Here is a 21055-nt window from a genome sequence, read left to right as displayed (position 1 = left end):
TGAAAAAGTTACTTTCTCATGAGGTGGAAAGCACTTTATTTTTATTTTTTCTAAAAAGATCATTCAGCATTAAAGAAGCATTAAAAATCTAATTTTTATTAAGAGCATAACGCGGCGGGCGTGCCCGGCACCGTTCGTCCCCGAGGGAGCCGGCACGCGCCTGCGGAGGCCCCGGCGCACGGGCGCCGCCACCGGCCGTCCGCGTGGCGGCCGTGCGCCGGCTTGCTCGGTCGGTTTTTCCCAAATTTAATCAGTTTCAGGCTCGACGTGCCTGTTTATCCATCTTCATTCCAAAGGCGAACATCTCCATTGAGTGACTGTAACTACTATGGTTTACAGTCGATAGTTCTTAACCAACCCTTTCTCGCCGAGCTTTATAAATTTAAGAGAGATACGGGAGTCAGGCCGACCTATCCTCGTCCCGGTCGCACGGGTCGCGCGTCCCGGGAGGGCCGACCGAGCAAGCCGAAGGGTCGCTCACGGCCGCCGTGAGGGCCGTACGGCGCCGGCGCCCATGCGCCGTGGCAAGGGCTAGAGCGTCATCCCTGTCCCCAGTGTGGCCGGCCGTGGTTGCCGGCTGGAATGCGACGATGTCCGGCCTGCTCTTGTGTCCTCCCTCCGCAGGACGGGGGGACGGCAGGGGCGGGGTTCCGGCGTCGCGAGCACAGGATAGGCAATTGAGAGATAGAGTTAGCCTATTCGTTATGGGGAATCAATGCTCCGGACCGAATAGAGCTTACCTCCAAACAGGAGCTTGGGGATTGTTATCTGGTTCAAGCTCTTCGCCCCGAGGACCATCTTCAATGGTTTGCATGTAAGCAGCAGCAACATCTGAATCACAAGGGCTAACTTCAGTGGTAGCAGCTAAAAATTATACATAACTTTTCCAGAAAAATGGATGGCCAACCAAACATAAGCATTTTGGAAATTTGTCATTTTTCCTTGGTCAACCAAATATGCCAAAAATACTTTCATAGGCATTCTCTTCGTAAGAATTTGTTTCCTAAAAATTATATTTTTAGAAAAAAAAAAGTTTCTCGTGAATCAAACGAGCCTATAAGGGCCGCCAATATCTTGCTCGATTCTACGCTCAACCCCCACCCGTCTGTCTGTATGTGGCCTGGCTTTCTTTTATGAGGTGTCAAAAGTCATTGGCTTACCATGTTATGAGACCATTCATTTAATTAACAAACTATAACACTGAATATTTGCATCCTACTGCGTCACGATCCAAGTGAGAACTTGGGGGCTGCATTGAATGCCCCTGAACCCTTTCCCTCTTTTTTTTTTTTGGTTAACACCTTCCCTATCTTTTTCGAAAAAATAAAAGAACTAGGAAAAAACGGTTCGGGTCTGAAACGGCCTTTGGGCCATCATAACTTTACTGCACTTCCAAGTTTTAGAAAAAAAGATTCCCTCTCCCCCCGGCCCCCCTCTCTCTCATCATTTATGAAGGGCGTACTGGAAACGGCAAAATGCCAGTGTTATTTGGACATTTTGCCTATTGATGCATATAAAAGTATTTTGCACTACTATCTTTGAAGTAAGGCATTAAAAATATACATATATATATATATATATATATATATATATATATTTGGCGAAGAAGAAAGATAAGGCATAAAAAAACAATAAATTATTTGGTGGACAACAAAAAGACCCGATGACTCCAAACTCCCCAAGAAGAACACCCAACTAACTGCTGTTGCCACCGTTATGCAGGGTATAATATTTTACCACCATTACGTTGTTTGGCGTAAACCATAACAAAGGTATTAAAACATTATATTTACAGCAGCTTTTACTTAAAGCTATTGCATGAAATTATATGAAATGAACTTTCTAAGAACTTGTTCAAGTAACATCTCTAACGAAATCCAATACATGCTTTTGGCTGAAGGATTAGTGACATTAATGAGAATACGGATCTTGGGATTTCTCGATCAAAATATGGATGCAATATGATCTAAATATGTCGTGGAAAAGTGGAAGAACAAGCGCGCGCATACGGTCTCAATCAGTGATATAGAGATATTCTCAGTGCAAAACTAAAAGAAGAAAATTAAAAAACCATTTAGAACGAAAGAAAAAGGCTTGATAGATAAAAGAGGATCATGTAGGTGGGTGGTAGGTGGTTAGAATCCAGCTTAATTTACTAATCCAAGATTCTATAGGAAGCATCTGTCTTCACATGTATGTAGAGGTCATTTGATTTCAAAAATAATAAAAAAAACATTCTCAAAGTACAGCTGGTATCCACTAAATCGCCGGTGGCAATAGGTAGGATTTGAATGGGTCAATGTGGACTAGTTTGGTTTTCTAACAAGAGATATAGCGGAGAAATAAGGGCCAAGTTTGAAATTTCACTTCCCTCTTTTGGGTAACAACCAAGTCCTATTTAGCTAACACAATATTGGAAACACAAGATTGCTATATTTAGCTAAATATGAGTGCAAGGTTGCAAATAATTGGATTCAAACTTGGTACAAGCAGTTTGAACCTTCGGTATATACTTTTTTTTTCCGCTAAAATGGATATTTCATACATAATGAGTACGGATACACCCAATAAAATTAGAAAACAAGAATTCACAAATTGCCCTAAGCAACTCCGTCTCTCCGGCCTATAGAGTGTCCTCTGAGTGGCAGGCCACATAAACAGCCATGCAATCTGCAGCCCCATTGACCTCTTTGAATATATGCTTAACCTGAAAGATCACTCTATCTCTTATCATCGCCCAAATGTTCTAAAGTAGAGGATGTCTCTCTCCACCACCGCACGGGCTCTCTTGGATCCAGTTGATCATGATGGCCGAGTCATTTTTCAATATAATCGAATTAGTCTGTAACATTCGCCACACATAACGCAGGCCGGCTAAAGCCGCCCGCAACCCTACACCAAACATCAAGGTGTCGAAGATTTGGTAGGCATTACCTGCCACCACTGCACTGAATCCGAACGAGCGGTTCCGCTCTACACAAGTCATTGTAACAGCCGTTATCTCGGACCACGACCTCGGCATTCCACGACAGCGACTCACATGCCGATTGCCGATCGAGCGTACATGTGGCAAAGTGAGTGGCGCTTTGGTAATTCTTCACGATTCGAATGGGCATTCTCGTACGAGTACACTTGATAACGTATCGTCCCCCAACGGGCTTCTGGCCCAGCGATTTGGGCGGCGATTCCTTCCCCACAACAAACGGGGAAGGAAAAAGAAAGACAATTCTAGCAATCGATCTTTTCTTCTATTAATATCTTTCTCCCCTAAATTTCCGAAGGATTTGAGATCAGTTTTCTCTTTCGACAATCGTCGGCGAGCTCTCTTTGTTTTCCGGCGATTCCGGCGGTCCCGGTCCGAATCGCCAACGCGGGGCGGGGCGAGGACAGAGCCTGGATCTGGTCGGAGGCCACGATATCGGGAATGGACAGGCGGGATTGAGGCTGCTTCCCCTCCTTGCCATGGGCGGATGCTTGTCCCTCGAGGAGCCCCAGCTCCTCCGCAATAAGAAAACAGGTATATATCCCCCCCCCTCCTCTCTCTCTCTTCTGGGAGATCCTAGTCGTTTGGTATTCTTGTAAAAAGATTCCTAGTTTTTACTATAATGCCGGCAAGGGAAATGGATCTCTTGTTGTTCTTTGAGAAATTAGAATAGAGAGAGGTTATCGTGTTGTTTAATTATTCTCTAGTCTTTTTGGATAGTGGACAGAAATTAAAAATTTCTTTGAGACATCCGTGCATTGTAGTTAGCGATGATAATATGTTTTGGATTTTTTTTCCATTCATTAAAAATTGGTGGGGAAGCAAGAGTAAGCAGTGTTTGTGAAAAGTGCTTGTGAGAAAGCATACCGGATGGGTCTTGATATGGGTGGGTTAGGCTGGCTATTTGAAGCAGATTAACAAGACAGGCTTGTAATTGTCTGCAGACTGGTTTGGAATATCAGTTTTTAAAAGTTTTCACATGTGCTGTGCAGTGAGAATTTGCAAATGAGCTGAAGAGTTGTTGACATGCTTTCGTTCTGCAACGCAAATATATCCCAAGTTCCGCATCTTTTTATTTTTGTTTAGCAATGTTGGTGAAAAGTGCAAGTATGCATGAGATGAGCATGGTGGCTTATCTCGATGGCAGGTAGGATACATGGCAATCAGTAGAGTGCATTACTATTCTATGGTGGTCATGCGGAGTACCATCATAGAAGGCATAATAGTGGACAACAACTAAGATGGGCTTTGGGTCAGAGATTTGAGGTGGCCTAATAGAGGGACAGCAAATCCTCTATAGCTAAGTTGCAGGAAATTCTTATAACCTAGATACACTGTAGATTTTGATAGGCCAAAAAGAAATCCAAGGTCAGAGTATAAACAAAATGTGGTTTAAGTCTACTGCAAAGTGGAAAGTTAGTTTTGGTAGATTTCGAGATTCCTAAGCGGCTCACAAATTTTTTTACATGTGTCTCAAAGTCTGCTTTATATGGCAGTCAGCCTAAAGTGGAAGCTTAGTTTTGACTTTGCAGTAGACCTGATCCACATCTGAATAGAGGAGGCAGGAAGCTGCTTTGGCAGAAGATTGTTATGAAAAAAGATATAATTCCACCTACCAACATTTGGAGATGTGGGACATATCAAGTCAGCGCCAAGTTAACGATACATGGCTTGTTCATAATGATTATGGTTCCCTTTGTTCAGATCTTTCTGCATCATCAGATAAAAAGACACTTTTAGGTGGCATTGTAGCTTAGATAGGTATTTAACAAGTTTTTCAGGAATTAAATATCAGCTTTTATAGGAGATTTCCTAGAAACAGCAAGTTTGATATTAACCTACCACAGTGCTTTTACATTTCAAATATAAAATGTGTACTGCCATGTGCAACCTAAATTGCCTTTTTACCACATAAGTTGATAGTCAATGAAAAATAACTTGAGCAACAGATACACAAAATCACAAATACCAAAAAGAGTGAATATTATGTATTGCTACCTTGTAGAGACTTTTTCTCTAGTAAGGATGCACATTGGGATGGGCCAGTTAGTGGATCACATAACCTCATCCACATTATAGACATACTGGGCCAAGTTACCATTTGGTTGGTCCGGGCTTTAGCTCGAGCATGAAAAGTATGGTCCAAGTAACATTCTGATCAACTTTGGGCTATCTCTTTGTGCCCCCAATAGTCTGACCAACCTGGGCAAAATGAAACATAGATGTACATTTTGTGTCTAAGAATCTTGACATATGCATAATGTAATAATCAAATTCTGGTAGCACTTAAAATTCCACTTGTAATTACAAAATTACTAATTTAGTATGTTAATTTATATATATAATCCAAAAAAAGTCACTTGGACTTTTGGGTGTTTTCTTGGGTTGAAACTTGAAACTAGACATGATCTGTGCAAAATATTACTTGCGAAGGCCTGGGTTCAATTTATAAAACTGGGCTCGGCCTGGCTATAGCATGTTGGATGGAAAGGGGGCTGGAATGAACCTGGTCAAGTCGTCTAACATGGGCCAAGCCTGTTACCACCTCTAGCACAGCCCGGCTTGCCCAATGTGCACCCTTTTCTGTAGTCTAACTCATTATGAAATTGTTTGAACTTTGAATAAAGGGTCGGCATGGAGTTACAAGGTTTAAAATCATGTCCGTTTGAAAAATTGCAGTTGCAGGCCATCCATAAGACTCAGACATAAGAAAGTAAGGACATCAATGTTAAGATTAGGTTCTCTGGTCTCATTTTGTTACAATTGTCATACTAAACAGCAGTTGTGGCTGTGTTAATTTGCGTTTTCTTCTAATTTCTCTTATTATGTATCAGTTAAAATAAGCAAAGCTGCATCTGATGTCCATGGTGTGGTAAGTGTTCTGGCCCCTCCAAAGGATGTTGATGATTTGCGGCTGATAGGTGGATATGGAAATGTCAACATATTCACATATCGCGAGTTGAGAGCAGCCACCAAGAATTTTCGACCAGATCAAATTCTCGGAGAGGGTGGGTTTGGAATTGTGTATAAAGGTGTTATTGATGAAAACATCAGGACAGGTTTCAAATCCACTCATGTTGCTGTTAAAGAGCTCAATCTAGAAGGCTTCCAGGGAGACAGGGAATGGCTGGTAATGTTTTTTATTTTAGTTTGAATTCAGATTATGACACTATTTGGGGTTGCCTTTATGGATCCTCATTTGCCAAGTATACTTATTTAGGGCTACCTCTGATGTTATTCAGCAGAGAATGCTCTAACATTCATGCTTATCAAATTCGGATACCTTTCATAGTTATTGACATGCTTTTACGACCTGCTGTCAACCTGCAACTCTCCACTGTTTGCTTACCTAGGTTTGGGGCCAGCCATGGCAATGTTCAATTCTCCAAACAGTATGACAATAAAAAATGAAGAGGTTGTATTATTGTTTTTATTTTTAGTTTCTTCTAAAACAATAGACCAAAGAGGTTGTGAATTAGTCAGGCAAGATTAAGATTATGCCTAGTCTCTTGTTCTACTTTATTTTAACGGGAATGCAGGACTAAAGTCATTGTCACTGGGTCACCACTATATAATAGTTAACTACAAGTAATAAAAAACCATACAATTATCTAGAACATTCCTTATATAAACAAAATTGTGAATACCTAATTAAATTCAGAGAAAAATAAATAGAAGATACCTTTTTGGCCCGTTGACATGTTCCTAATGCCTTTGCTATGAACACCTTGACCTGAACAAGTAACCCATCTTGTGAAGGATGTGACATTATATGAGTGAAAGATATATCATACAGCAAAGCGTGGAAACCATGTGAGGCTTTTGTTGGTTGTCTAGGCCTTTCCTTTTAGGCAAATATCTACAGATATGTTCGTTTTGTTGAGGCATCCTAAATCATGACAAGGCTATAATGGACCCTTGGTTCCCAAGTAATTTTCTCTTGAAGTTTAGGATGTAAATAAAATTTAAGGTAAACTAAAATGAGAAACTGCAAAGGCAACTTCAACCAACTGCTTTAAGAAATCATTATTGTGAATTTGTGACTGTAATATGTAGGATGACGAAGTAGATTGAACCATGGATAAGATAACTAAGAGGACTGGCAAGTTAGTTGCTTCCTGTCAATCCATCCAACACCCAGATCTTTGAAACACTGCAGACGTGCTTCTTATTGGGACCTTTAATTTTTTGTTAATTGATCCTGCATCCAGGGATATATCCAACTTGTATATGCTTGGGAATCCCATGATCTTTGATAAGAAAATGAATAAAACAAGCCTGTATGCACATCAGGGCACAATAAACCATTTCATTTTATAAGTCATCTAACTCTAGCTGGTAGATTTCCAGATTAAACTCGAGAACAATGTGATCATAAATGCGATCGCTGAAGTTGCATGTCATATTTTGGCAATGCTTCAGGCATACCTATACAAAAACTAACAATACCATCTTTTTGTTTTGTTCAGGCAGAAGTCAACTATCTCGGGCAGCTTAGTCACCCAAATCTTGTCAAACTTATTGGTTATTGCTGTGAAAATGAACACAGACTGCTGGTTTATGAGTTCATGGCCTGTGGCAGCCTTGAAAGGCACCTTTTCCGACGTATGTTCCTGTGTTAATGCTTATTAATAATTGTTTCCTACTTTTTTTAAAATAAATCTGATTTGCTACTCTAATTGAGAACTGTAGTTTAGCATTTTTAAGGGAACGTTGACATCAATAAAATATTGTATCTTTTACTAAAACTGAAATATAAAGGAAATATAACTGACCGTAAGTGAAAATTAGGCATACAAAATGTCACATTAAATTATATACAGAGGAATGCTTCAGATAGAAAGCCCATTTCTCCATTAAATAAATAAACATGTCAAGAGCATACAACCAGATGGATGCCATTTATTTTCCGAAGACTTTATGAGAGGGGGAAGGAGGGAGGGAGAGAGGGGGGGGGGGGAGAGAGAGAGAGAGAGAGAGAGAGAGAGAGAGAAAGAGAGAGAGAGAGATTGTTTTGTGGGTAGGAGAAAAGGTTGGGGGAGTTTGTTTTTTTTTTGGGGGGGGGGGGGGTGTGGAGGGGGGGAATTAGGAAGGGTGCCATTAGCAAATATCAGGACATTCCTAATGTTGCCATGCCATTTCTGCTTGGAGTGTTAAAATGAGAATTCTAAGGCAATGGCTGATATCAGATGCGTATGATAAACTGCTGCTTTTTACGTTTAGGCTTAAATGCCTTAGTGTTCTTTAGGTAAATTTAGCTTTGCTAGATATGTGCAAATGTGCACATTCTACTAAAATATTTTGACTGCTGCTATTTCATTTCTTCTTTGTTATCAGGGATTTCCATCACAATGTCATGGTCTACTCGTATGAAGATTGCCCTGGGCGCTGCAAAAGGGCTGGCTTTTCTTCATGGACTTGAAAGACCTGTTATTTATCGTGACTTCAAGACATCAAATATCTTACTAGATGCGGTTCGTGCTGCTTTTTCAGAATTGGAATTTTATATACAATGATAATAGTCCTTATGTGCAACTAATGATTTTAATTGATTCAAAATCCTTTGTAATCAATTAAAGTCAAATACGATTGTCGTAGATAAAGTTTATCAAAAAAATACACTTGGTAACATATGTGCATTCATACCTATTACATTATGTTGGAAGGCAAAACATCCAAATTATGATACTTTTATAAGATTTTGAAATTTCGCTAAACTTATTGATTCCATCATCTTTAGTTTTGGCTACTTTTTGGGTTTCAATCCATAATTGAACATGTATAACCTGTAATTGTTGAGTATTAAGTTATGAATACTAGTTATATCAGCACAACTAATTATTCTGTAGAACCTGACAAGAAAAAGGGAGAGAAGAAAAGAATTAATATAACTGAACACCAAATCCGGGCAGCAGCCTAGACAATAATGTGTCTCAGCTGAATATGCACGGGTGATGTACCCTGATTAAGTGCCTATGCGGCCACCTGTGGCAGCAGTTCAGCCTTTGAACAAGTAGAATAAAATACCTGTTATGCCCCTGATCCAGCACAGCAAAACTGAGATATAGTACCATGTGTTGATATGGTATGATACTGAAGGGTGTGCTGGTATGGTATGGCCAGTACTGCTATGAAATGGTACTTCAATCCATGACTTGAAATTTGTATATGCCAATTTGCATACAGTTTTCAAAAAGAACATAGAATTTATCTTATATTAAATCCATTATCTCTTAATGGATAATCAAGCATTTAGGTAGAATTCTGTGACTCTGACCAGTGACTACAAGTTATATAAAACGTCACCTTAATCACCTGTTACTTGTACTCATCGCTTCTGCAATGTCTTGTGGGGTGAGTTCATGAGTCAATTTGCCCTTTTGCTTTGGAAAAGCAAGCAGAAACAAGGAAGAAAAAAGAGTTGCTAGCATTTCACAGAATTTGGCTGTGAATTTGTGCACGCAACTTGTATTCTTTTTCTGAGTATCACAATCTCTTCTTTTAGTTCTAATTTACCTAAAATTAATTTATTAATGACCACTGAATGGATGATAATTGCTGAAATTTGTAAATAATTTTTACATTGTAATCCCATCCTGTTATCTATTTTCAATTCTTGCCTTGCAGGATTATAATGCCAAACTTTCAGATTTTGGCCTTGCAAAGGAGGGACCTTTGGGAGACCAAACGCATGTCTCCACTCGGGTCATGGGTACTTATGGGTATGCTGCTCCTGAGTATGTAATGACTGGTGAGTCTGCTAAAAGTGTTTTGCAATATAAACATCTTTTTGGGGGAAAAGTGTATGATATCATTAGTTCTATGCTGAGTCACTCAGTAAAAACTTTTATTACTATATTCAATTCATAATTTGGTAATCTTTGATGCTTTGAGTTGGAGGTTCTGAGATGCTAGCTGGTTTGCATCTATTCCAAATAGGCTTACAGTAATATTCAGAATTAGCAGCACATCTACTTCATAATTTTTAAGGTTTGTGGTTGGTCTCTCCATCTCAGGCTCTTTTTTAATTATTTTTTTCCTGAAATCTACTTCATTATTTTTTAAGTTTTGTGATTGGTTTTTCCATCTCAGAATCCTTTTTTTTTCCTGAAACAGAAATCACTTAATTGTTTATACCACTAAACGAATATGAATATGTTCTTCTTCCGTCTCCTTTTTATTCCCTAAAGACACTGTTTCTGGCAGATGGCTGATTTATCTTTTTAATGGATTATACATTGATCAAATTATTATTGGCTGCATTTTTTCAGTCTGAATGTAGGTAAAATAAATTAGAACTGCAAGGAAAAATGCTTTCTTTTTTGGTCTAGCATTGAGCTCTTTTTTGGTTTACCTTTTTGCTCATGTTCTGAGCAAGACTCGCCTTGCACCTTTTAAACAAGTGGCTCTCCAACTAATCCCTACAGTTGATTTATCACAGGCCATTTAACTGCCCGGAGTGATGTTTACGGTTTTGGAGTTGTGCTTCTCGAGATGCTCATAGGAAGAAAGGCCATGGACAAGAGCAGGCCTAGCCGAGAGCATAACCTAGTAGAGTGGGCTCGCCCACTGTTGATCCATAACAGAAAATTGCTGAGGATCATAGATCCAAGAATGGAAGGGCAGTACTCTACCAAAGTGGCGATGGAGATTGCCGGCTTAGCATATCGGTGCCTCAGCCAGAACCCCAGAGGGAGACCCATCATGAGCCAGGTAGTCGAGACCCTAGAGGGCATTCAAGACCAACCTGAGAGCAGGGAAGACATGCTTCTCCAGAGCTGCAGTAGTGCTGTGACCCTCTATGAGGTTCCTAAAGAAACTGCGGATCGCTGACAAGAAACACTCCCAGGAATGCAGGTGAAAACGAACAGAAGGTACGTAGCAGAAGAACTCAGCCTAATGATGGCAGGAGCCCAAATGGAATATATGCTATATACTCCCTTGCCATATTATGATGGCCCACCACCAAAATCTTCTCATCATAATGGGGGTGCAAAACCATCTTTTGATGAGGTTCATATGTAAATTGTGTGATGATTGCTCGACTTTTCCTGTACACTTATTTAGATGTTGATGCGTGAACATTTCAATTTATTGTCATCCTTGAAATTTTGATAAATATTGAACTTGCCCCTTTACAACCACACTCATCATGTTTACTGCAAGTACGCCATTTGCGCATCGACATCTAGTTTGATATGCTGGTACAGAAGATTATTTGCATAAGCAACCTTAACAAGCAGCTGATTTTTATCAAAGCAGAGATGAACCAAGCTCATGCTCTCTCCTAGCTTCTTTGTTTTTTAGTATATTTCATTTATCCTAGATTAAAGGGTTTTATTTGACAATATTTTGGTTTATGTTGTTTTGGCTTCTGATGCTTGTGGCATCAGCAGGCATGACAACCACAGGGCTTAGTTACCGAATATTGGTTGCCATTTACTTTACACGTAGAAAGACATGAAAGTTGATACGAAAAAGAAACCTCAAAACAATCTGGAAAAAAGAAAACCACGGACACGGACTCGAGTTGCGGGCACTGCATGGTGTCACACTGTCACATGATCACGGGCAGTCGTGATTTTGCGGCCCAGATCTCCCATTTAACCCCGAACTGGAGGGGATCCAAATCCATTTAACTCCATCCAAGAAGCATATAAGGGTAAAGTAATAGCTAGAACTTGCTCTATGGTGATCCCCTGGCTCGAGAGGCAAAACTTGAGGTACACCCGTAGGAGAAGACACAAATTTTCGAATAGGAATATCACCAAAGGATTGTAAAGTATGCATTACAGAACCCCGTCAAAAATTGGTAGCTAGTGATAATTCACCAACAGATTTATTGTAGATCTTACGTAAAGATTCGAAATTATTTAGAGAAGTTCAATTTGCCAACATATTACATATGATTCCTCAGCGCTAAAGGCCTGCATGTTTACTTCTGGATATGCAGTTCAAACATTTACCATCACAGAGGTTTCAGGAATGCGATCCTTCCAAGATGATCTGTTGCAATGCAAAAGGTTGCACATCTTTTACTCCATGTTTTCATGAACTACCAAAATAGATTGAAAATTGTACGCATCATATAACACAGATCAGAAAGCTTCATCAGATATCCAGGATATTACAAACTGGAATTTCTACTTGGCACCTGTCATCCTCTTGCACTGGCTACCGCGCTTTTGTTTCCTCGGAGTCCCCGAGTTGGGAGCATTTTCCTATCACAAGAACAAAATTTGTATAAGCACGAGCCTCAAATCCATCGATACCAAGCTCCAAAAAATGTACAACAATCAAATTCATTGATATCTACAGAATAAAGAAAATGATTGAATGCACTACTAATGCAAATCCATAAAATTGTCTTCTAGTTGGCTAAGATTTTAATTGAGGATAACTCTGGCATTTTTGTCACCATGTAACCCCAGCTCTCCAGTCTCCACCAATGCGTATTTATGCCTCCAAACATCCTGGGTCAAGAACACATTGAAAACAAAGATAAAATGCCGAAGTATGAAATCAGAGCACTACGACATGTCGGGATCCTTCCAGAGCATTAAGATCTCTAGTAACCTGACAATCTTGACAACATGAGATGCTTGTTTCCATCTGTGTTCTATCCATTTTCTACTCTTTCGATTAGTTTCATGCACTTAAATGACCCTTACTATGGTAAGCAAAGTTACAAGCACTCTTTTCTATCACAAGCAGCACAAAAAGCATTTCTCATGCACATGAATTCTAATTGATTCTTGTTTTTTCTAGTTAAACAAGGGGAAAAAAGAAAATCTAAGAAGCTTAATTATACACCTCCTAAAACTGTACAATTTTTCCCCTAAATTATCTTGGATGAAAAGTGAAAATGCAATATTGCACATGGATGGAGTGCAGTGACATCACTGGCATGATATGAACTCAACTTTAACAACTGAACAGGGATGATCACTTTAACTTCTTGCGCACATAATCATATGAATTCAACCCGAGGGTGTTCCAACTGCTATTGAACGATGAAAGAGTTCAGAAACTTCGGGACTAAAGTTACAGCTAGTACCTGCATGGGGCCCCACCCCATACTAAGCTCAACTTTGCCACAAGCTGCGATATGGATATTCTGTCTGCTTGATCGGAGAATCCCACAGCCACCAATCCCTGTAATGCTAACAGGAACTCCATCTGGGCTTTTGGGGACATGAAAAGGTGCCTCGGTTCATGAGCAGTACTTAAATCAACCACCTAGAACAACATAGGGGATAGAATAGGTTATCTTGGACTGAGTTGCATCGACTTGTTAAAAAATAAATAAATAAATAAAATTAAAGCTAGTGCAGATCTATAATACACGGTAGTGACATGATCCTCTTTTGCAAACTTCACAAGGTATGCAGGAACCATAACTTCAGAGTTCTGCAGTCAGGAAGGTTCAGCAACTTGCCTGTTGCAGCCAAGATATTGTGGAATCCGGAAACCTCTGATCTAGAAAGTGTGTGGTCAATATGCTCAGAACTTCACTTGCCGTCTCACATGACAGTCTTTCTAGAACAGGCCCAGTTCTATCCATAAGCTCAATCAGACTAAGATCATCACCAGAACAGAGAGCTTCAACATATGCAGACTCCGCATCCCCAACAATAAGAAACTCCTTAACCCGTTGCCAGAAGCCACTCATACCTTCCAAGTTACTTTGCTTGGCACTATCATTACTAGCTGAAACAGAATGTAAATCCTTTGCATCCCTTGCTTGACTGCTGACTGAGCTGTGAGCATTTCCTCCTGAGTTCTTCTGTATACCCTTGGTTATAGGATTTCTAATTGTATTCAGTGCAGGATCCCGCCAAAGTTCCACTCCATCTTTGACTGAAGTGCTTGACCTGCTTTTCAGAGATGCATTTTCACCCCACGGTTCCTTATTTTTCATAGATAATAGTGAAGGTTGTTTGTAATTAGAATCCGTTGATGGCCTAGGTGTGCAGGTGGAAAGCCGAGGAGATGAAGAAACACTTTGATTTTTCTTCAAAAGTCTGGAACTAGCCATGTTAGAATAGTTTTCATTTCGAGTAATGCCTTGCGATATTTTATCTACAGCATACTCCAAGTTATGCACCTTGAACTTCAAGGTTGACAGGTTGTCTAGTGTATTCCCCATAAACACCTGAACGATGCAAAAGCAACAAAAATTTAGGAGGGATGGAGACATAAACACCTATACAGGTGCACACATGTACACACACACACACACAGAGAGACACACACACACACACACACACACACAGAGAGAGAGAGAGCCCACCTACATGTCATCCCAAAAGAACATATAATTACTTGCATGTTATAAAACAGCATAAAGAAGAAAAAACGTGCAAAATAAATTAGCTAAATACAAGATGCAAAACAGATTGCAACCTGATGGGCTTGTCAAGGACCTAGGCCAGGCCTGGATAGGAGGATGATATTAGTTTGGATTTGCATCCTGGGTCAAGGTCTAAAGTCTAAACTTCTGATCTCCAGAACTCTGGGACTGTCCTATCTTGCCGCATCCAACATGCATATGTCAAAATGGTACAGAAGATCCAACATTTACCATGACCTGTGTAAGGGTGCAAAAAAGGATATGAACAGTCCAACCCAACATATCACCAAACAAGGTAGGCTTGAGTTGATTGGTTTCGTCTCTAAATCATGCCTTGACTGTACCTCAGTCAGAATCAAGTTAACTTGTTCATATTGCATGAAAAAATGGTAGATGAGTTAAGAATGTTAGGCAGGTGGCACCTAAACGGTAGATCATGCAGGAACGGAAGTTGCAGGCAGATAACAATAGAAATGAGTGATGTCCATAGGAAAAGAACCATCTTTCTTGTCTCTAAGATCATGCAAATTTGGGCTAACATATGGATCCAAATACATCATAAAACTTGGTCGGATTAAGTATAGCAAGTCAGAGGAAAAATACGGTGCTAAGGAACCAGATCAATAATAAGATTCGAGATGTAATGAATTGGTAGCTCTTTTGTATGCCAGTAATTAATATGACATATCAAGAAACAAAGAAAAGAATTAGAACTGAGTGAGGAGATCTGCAGGGAGGATATGAATTAAAAGACATCTAAATATTGCTACGTTGAGACAATATTTCACAATGCTTGGTGCAAATTGGAGGAGACATCATAACAGCAGTTCTTTAACAAAGGGTAGCAGCAATTTGAGATAGCATGTGGTATAAGCATCAACACCATAACATTTAAGTCTTTAATAAGATTGGCCTGAAAACTGTGTATGATAATTCTAGCACAACCTTCTTTCGTAAGATATTAAGATCCAGCAGATTATTAGAATTATAACCAACAAGCACCACCCATGCATCTCTAATCCTCTATATAAATAACTCTTTTCCATTCATCCCTCTTAAGGGCCAGTATCATTATAAATCATCTTATCAGATATAGAACAAATAATTTCTTGCCTGAATATGTAGAATACCTGTAAGAGATCCAACAAGTTTGACTGCTTGGTTTCGATCTCCAAGAGTTGCTTTCTGATGAAGGACAATTCATTTGCAGCATGCAGACAGCATCCATGCACAGTCTGGGAACAGAAGTCTGTAACAGTTGAATCCAAACTATTGCGTTCCCGAGTTCTAAGGAGTTCGGGTTCGATCTCCTCAGCGGTAGGCTTTTGATTCATCCCAATTAGGTCTGCTGAATCCCCATCCTCAAGACACTCATGAGCAACAGCTACATGCTTCGTCTCATAGCTGCCACTAACTAAATCTGACACAGAAGAGCATTCTGGTTTATCATCCATTGGGTCGCCATACTTGACATCTTGCTCCCCAGCTGCATGTGCTGCCATTCTATCAAAAGCCTTCTCACTGCAGTGTCTCCCAGATTCTTTCTGTTCAGCACCAGGCAAAGGCATAGCACGACTTTTTGGAAATGATATCTCGATATGCCAATCATTTGACTTTATATGTTGGTGATTCTGCACATAGTTGGTACAGGCTTTCCTCACAGATAAAGGAGCTCTTTTCTTTGTTGAACTGGTGGAGTTGCCACTTAGAACAGAAACAGGACCAACTTTCCTGAAAGATGTGTCTCTCCATCCACTATCACTAGCACTTGTAACATCATGGTAGTCTCCGCTAAAATTTTCTGTCACAAGAACATGAAAAATATGTACAACAGGCAGTAGCACTGTTTGTCAACTTATATAATATAACATGACATGCAAGGTTAAGTACTTGTATACATAGAAAGTGATGGTTATACACATAAAGGGATATAAGAAATACCAATAATGCAGTTAAAAAAGCTGAAGAATAGCTATGCATTTGTGATGTTAACAAAGAAAACAACTACTGCCCAGAAGCACATCAAATATTTATACAGGCCAAAAACAGTGATCTTCGCCAAATTGTTTATAGATGCCTTACTGCTTGAACTGCAGGCTCATAAGACTATCCTTTTGCTAAATGCTTGTAACAAAATGCATGTAAAATCATAGAAAGATGGCATTATCATCTACTCAGTCAAAATCAACATTTATTCACTTGCCAAGTCTTCTAACAGGTCAACGTCTACTGCAATATGCTATTCACACTGGAATATGATGTCAATTAATTTAATTGATAGTTGTTCAAAAATAAGTATTTTAGGTAATTCGGTCAGATATTTTGTTTTAGTATCAAGAATACTGCAGCAAAATAGCACAGAAACTAAGAATGCTGTCAGACCTTTTGTGGATGACCCAGCCTCTGAAGGTTCAGGAGATCCAGCTCCAGGCAGGGTTTTCCAACACTGTATGGCATGCATAATAGCATCCCGCACAGGTTTCACCTATAAAGAAAAAATGAAAGAACAATGCATAATCAAATATGATATGTGGTACAACTAAAAGTAGTCTAAAGTGCAACTAACCTTATCAAATCGACAACCTTCCAGTGAGCGCAGGCAGGAACTTCTGAAAGGCCCCAACAAAGCTCCAGCACTGACAGCAATACCTGCCAATGCCATAGAAGCAGCTTTGCGTGTTGTCCAGTCAGTACTTTTGAGGGCATCCAGAATGCCAGTCAGTGCCACAGACAGAGCATGCTCTGTGGAAGCACCTCCTGCCTGGTAGCATGAGACAAAATAATCATGCAAAATTTGCCAAAGAGATAAGGGGAGGGAAGGAATAGCCATGTCTCATTGTTATCTAACAGGGCATTCAACATAACATAATTTATCCAGTAATGAGGAAATTAGAATGGGAATGGGCATATCTGCTTATCTATCTAGCTAACATAGAACTTTAAATCAATAGTAAGAGCATCTAGCACTCCTTCAGGAAACAGGAGGCACTTGTCTTCATCAGATATTTATTTCATTTGGGCAAGACTGTTTCACTGGATGCTACTTTAAGCCACTTTAAGTGAACTAGTTCTCCTCTATTCACATATTTTGGCTGTTGAAGGTTGTGCCGTTGTGGCTTAAATTATAGTAGCACATAATGAACGTTTCTGTTTCACAATGTTCTTTTAGTTATTATTTATTCATAGAAAGAAGGAAAAAGGTGTACGTGTTTATGATGAATCACTTTACAATTAGTTTTAAGTATTCTCACATAGCAGTCACAGAGGTGCAATAAAATATAATACACTTTCATGCTCTCTCTTTCATTTTCATTGAAGCCCATAGATATCACTACATGATTTCTACAACATATTTCCTTTAAACATATCAAGTAGCTTTCAGCATTGGCAAAGCTGTCCCCAAAGCCAAGTGAAAAAGATGGAGAGTTGATGATACATTGACACCAGTCATTAGAAGCATGTCAAACTATGAAATTAATTTAAATTCAACATTTTGACAAATGAGGAATCACAATACCAGCCTCAAACAATTGGGGCAAGGTTTGATTATTATGGTTGTGGACTTATGGTTACATCAAGTTAGCTTTCTGCACTTGCTGACTCAGTTTGGCATCGAGCTATAAAAAGTCAAGAGGCAAATAATACACAGTCAGATCACAAAAAGGATTCTTAATAGATAAGATCAGGCTTTGATTGAGATTATGATGGCTAGACTGCCAATTGAGAGCAGGAAAGAGCAAAAACAATTAAAACAAGAAAAATTTCGATAGATGGCAAGATCACAACCTCAATTAAGGCCAAAAAGGAAGAACAGGAGGGGACAAAATGTGTGTGTGTGTGTGTGTGTTGGGGGGGGGGCAGATCTGGAATCTCTCTCCTGAGGAATGCTTTTAGATATAACGAAAATGACAGTAAGGCTTTCTGATAATGGTTAAAAGAACTAATTGATAAGTCAGAAATAAAATGCAGAAACAAGCTTGGATTAAGTGCCCATTTGAGAAATTTACCATCTCGTCCTTTGGTGAATTTGGCACTACAAGAGCACTATTGCCATAAGAACAAACCCAGCACTATTACGCCATTTTAAACCACATACCATTGAAGTCATAAGGGGCCTACTTGATAAGTTCTCATCTTCTTGGAAACTATATATTTCATACATCTTGATTACCTAAACCAGAGGTGCATGAGCTGTCTCAAGTGCGAGCACAAGAAGCAGATCTCTTGAAGGATACAGTTCGGATGCGTGTGCCAGGACGAGATTTCAGAGAAATTCTAAAGCTGGTGCTGCATCTTATGTAGAATTTTCCTGCTATTGAGATACACTCTAGGCAAAAATCAATCCTTCTTATGATTTAGTAAACTTCAATAATTAATAGTGTGACTTCCTCTTTCTACAATAGAGCAAAGCATATACCTACAGATTTACTTCCAAGAAAAGTTATCAATTGATTGCATTACAAAATGTGGTTACAAGAGCGAATAAAAAATTGATTTTGAATCCTTGTAGCATCCATTCCTTCCACCATGCTGAAATTTAGCGATTGATTCGAGTGCTATTGTTAAAATTATGCATATCACCAAATTATACAGGGTATGCTAACATGTTCAGCCCGATGATATGTAAGGGTTTAAAAGTAACATCAAGAACATAAAAGAAAAGCAAAAAGTTATACACGAAATAGATGCTTCTAACGCAACAACAGACTCATGTAAATAAAAAGATAAGATAGCATACTACTATATATAAAAGCCAGCATATCCAAAGTCCATAGTCTAGCAAACAACAGATTTGACCTGAATGATGCTTCTGATCAACTCAATGATGGCTGGCTTCGCCATAAAGTGCGGATTTTTGAGCAACTTAACGACACGAGCCAGCATCTGCGGCAAAATCGACATAGGGGGATCGGTTGCCTCATCAACAACCCTGGCTAAGCACAACGCCGCACCAGCTTGCACGTATCTATTCTGCTCACCAAGAGCTTCAAAAAGGGGCCTCACCAGTGCCACAAAGGCAGTGCTGCCGCCGCCGCCGCCAGAGCTCCTTATGCTCGTAGCCAGAACACCACATGTTTCCACACAGGCATCCCTGACAACAGAATCTGTATCCTTGAGGCGCTTGACGATACTAGCCACCATCTTCGGAAGGTGGGAAGCCAAAAGGCTCCCATGAGCCCTGGCCAAGTTGGCCATTACTCTCACGCATTCCTTCCGAACAGCACTCTTCTGCTCGGAGTCAGTATCGGTAATGCACGAGAGGAACGGCGGGATCATGTCAGGAGTTAAGCTCTCGGCAGTCTTCTCGAGCTCGTCCACACCAATCTGGTGGGTGTCCCTGTCGGCGAGCTTGTTCAGCGAGAGGACCAGCCGATGCTTCAGCTCGAAGACCGCCTGCTGTGAGGTGACCATCCTGCCACCCGCCCTGGCCTTCACCTGGGACGGATTGGACTTCATATCGATTAATCTTCCCAAAGGGTAGGAATTCCAACGGATGGTTTGTTGATCTCTCACTTCCGACCCTCCACCAGCTACCAAACCGCTCAAAGCTCACAACTTGGCGTTAGATTTTGAGCCGCGGCAACCGGGCTTCCTTCAACAAGTGGAGAGCGGGGACTGGCCATAGTGATGGTAGCGGCGTCCATCAAATTTTCAAAGATTTCTCCCCTAGTTGCTGCTCCAAATTCTAATAGGAACACAAATCTCAAGTTACTGACTAACAGGAAAGCAAACCATATTAAGTGAGGAGCTATAAGAAATAGAGTTGAGTTTTCTCAAAGAAAAGATCAACAGCCGAGAAAAGCCCAAAAGAGAAGTAACTAAATAAAGGAAAAGGAGATGACGAACTCATGGTTTTCCGAGATGGATAAATTTTGTACAGAAACTGAAGAAAGGGGTTCCCATGAATAAGGATTAAAGAGACTCACAAGTCGCAACCCCTTACCCTACTTTCAGAAATCAGATCAAAGAAACAAACACACACACACACACACACACACACACAAAAAAGCCGAAAGAGACAAAGCTGGAGAGATCCATCCAGTTGTGGAAGAAGACAGAGCAAAGGCTGTGGATTTAACGACGGAAAGATAGAGATCCTTCGCTCCAGATAATGCCTGAAAGAAATCCAAGAAGAGGGAGGGAGAAAGGATGCCGATCGAACAAGTGGAAGAAGGTAATGGGAGCAGACAAAAGAACCCTAGAATTCGAATTACTCTATTTCAAATGAGCGCAGAACCCTAAAAAGAGTGGAGGGGGGAAAAAAAAAAGCTGAGAGAGAGCAGACACCGAGGGACAACCGCGAAACCGAGGAGAGAAATAGGGGGAACGAGGGAGGGAGAGAGAAGTGGGTGCACGATCGGAGGGGAGGGAAAGCGGGGTTGGGTTGGCGATTCGAAATCCCGATGAGTATTGCTACGGGTCCCAATCCACTTACCAAAAACAACGAGTCATGTATACGGCACGCGCCTGACACGCCGTGGTTGGCCTTGGAAGCATTTATAATTCCGAATAGCGGGGTGATGATGGCTTGGTTTCAGTGGGACGCCTCGTCTTTCCGACAGCGAAGCTGGCGTCGCGTGGGACACCTGACAGACGGGACGCGGAGGATATAATGATTTTGAATTCCGGGTGACCGCAACCGCTAAATGCCAAAAAGAGCCCAGCTGGGCTCGGGTCCGCTCACCGCCTGCCTCCTCGGCTTCGAGCAAACCCGCTCG

The 21055-nt window shown here is 40.5% G+C and overlaps 2 protein-coding genes across 2 annotated transcripts; one reads left to right on the top strand and one right to left on the bottom strand.

The window, feature by feature from the left end:
* Positions 1-3162: 3162 nt before the first annotated feature.
* On the top strand, positions 3163-11127 carry LOC103707050 (putative serine/threonine-protein kinase PBL17). The gene is made up of 6 exons (XM_008791395.5): positions 3163-3517; positions 5818-6113; positions 7453-7588; positions 8321-8457; positions 9611-9734; positions 10425-11127. The coding sequence occupies exons 1-6, from the start codon at positions 3463-3465 to the stop codon at positions 10814-10816; spliced, it is 1140 nt and encodes a 379-aa protein (XP_008789617.2). The 5' UTR covers positions 3163-3462; the 3' UTR covers positions 10817-11127.
* Positions 11128-11787: 660 nt separating this feature from the next.
* Positions 11788-20676, bottom strand: LOC103707049 (ARM repeat superfamily protein). Its single transcript, XM_008791394.5, has 8 exons — positions 19134-20676; positions 16903-17097; positions 16719-16821; positions 15467-16137; positions 13422-14138; positions 13041-13222; positions 12138-12204; positions 11788-11989 (listed from the first exon to the last, which is right to left on the bottom strand). Exons 1-7 carry the CDS (start codon positions 19791-19793, stop codon positions 12141-12143), a joined length of 2592 nt encoding a protein of 863 aa, XP_008789616.2. The 5' UTR covers positions 19794-20676; the 3' UTR covers positions 11788-11989; positions 12138-12140.
* Between the last annotated feature and the right edge of the window lie 379 nt (positions 20677-21055).

This window comes from Phoenix dactylifera, chromosome 11 (genome assembly GCF_051530095.1).
Source record: "Phoenix dactylifera cultivar Ajwa chromosome 11, Ajwa_hap1_PhDact_Kaust_v1.1, whole genome shotgun sequence".
NCBI lineage: Eukaryota > Viridiplantae > Streptophyta > Magnoliopsida > Arecales > Arecaceae > Phoenix > Phoenix dactylifera.
This window is presented reverse-complemented; position numbering and strand designations above follow the sequence as displayed.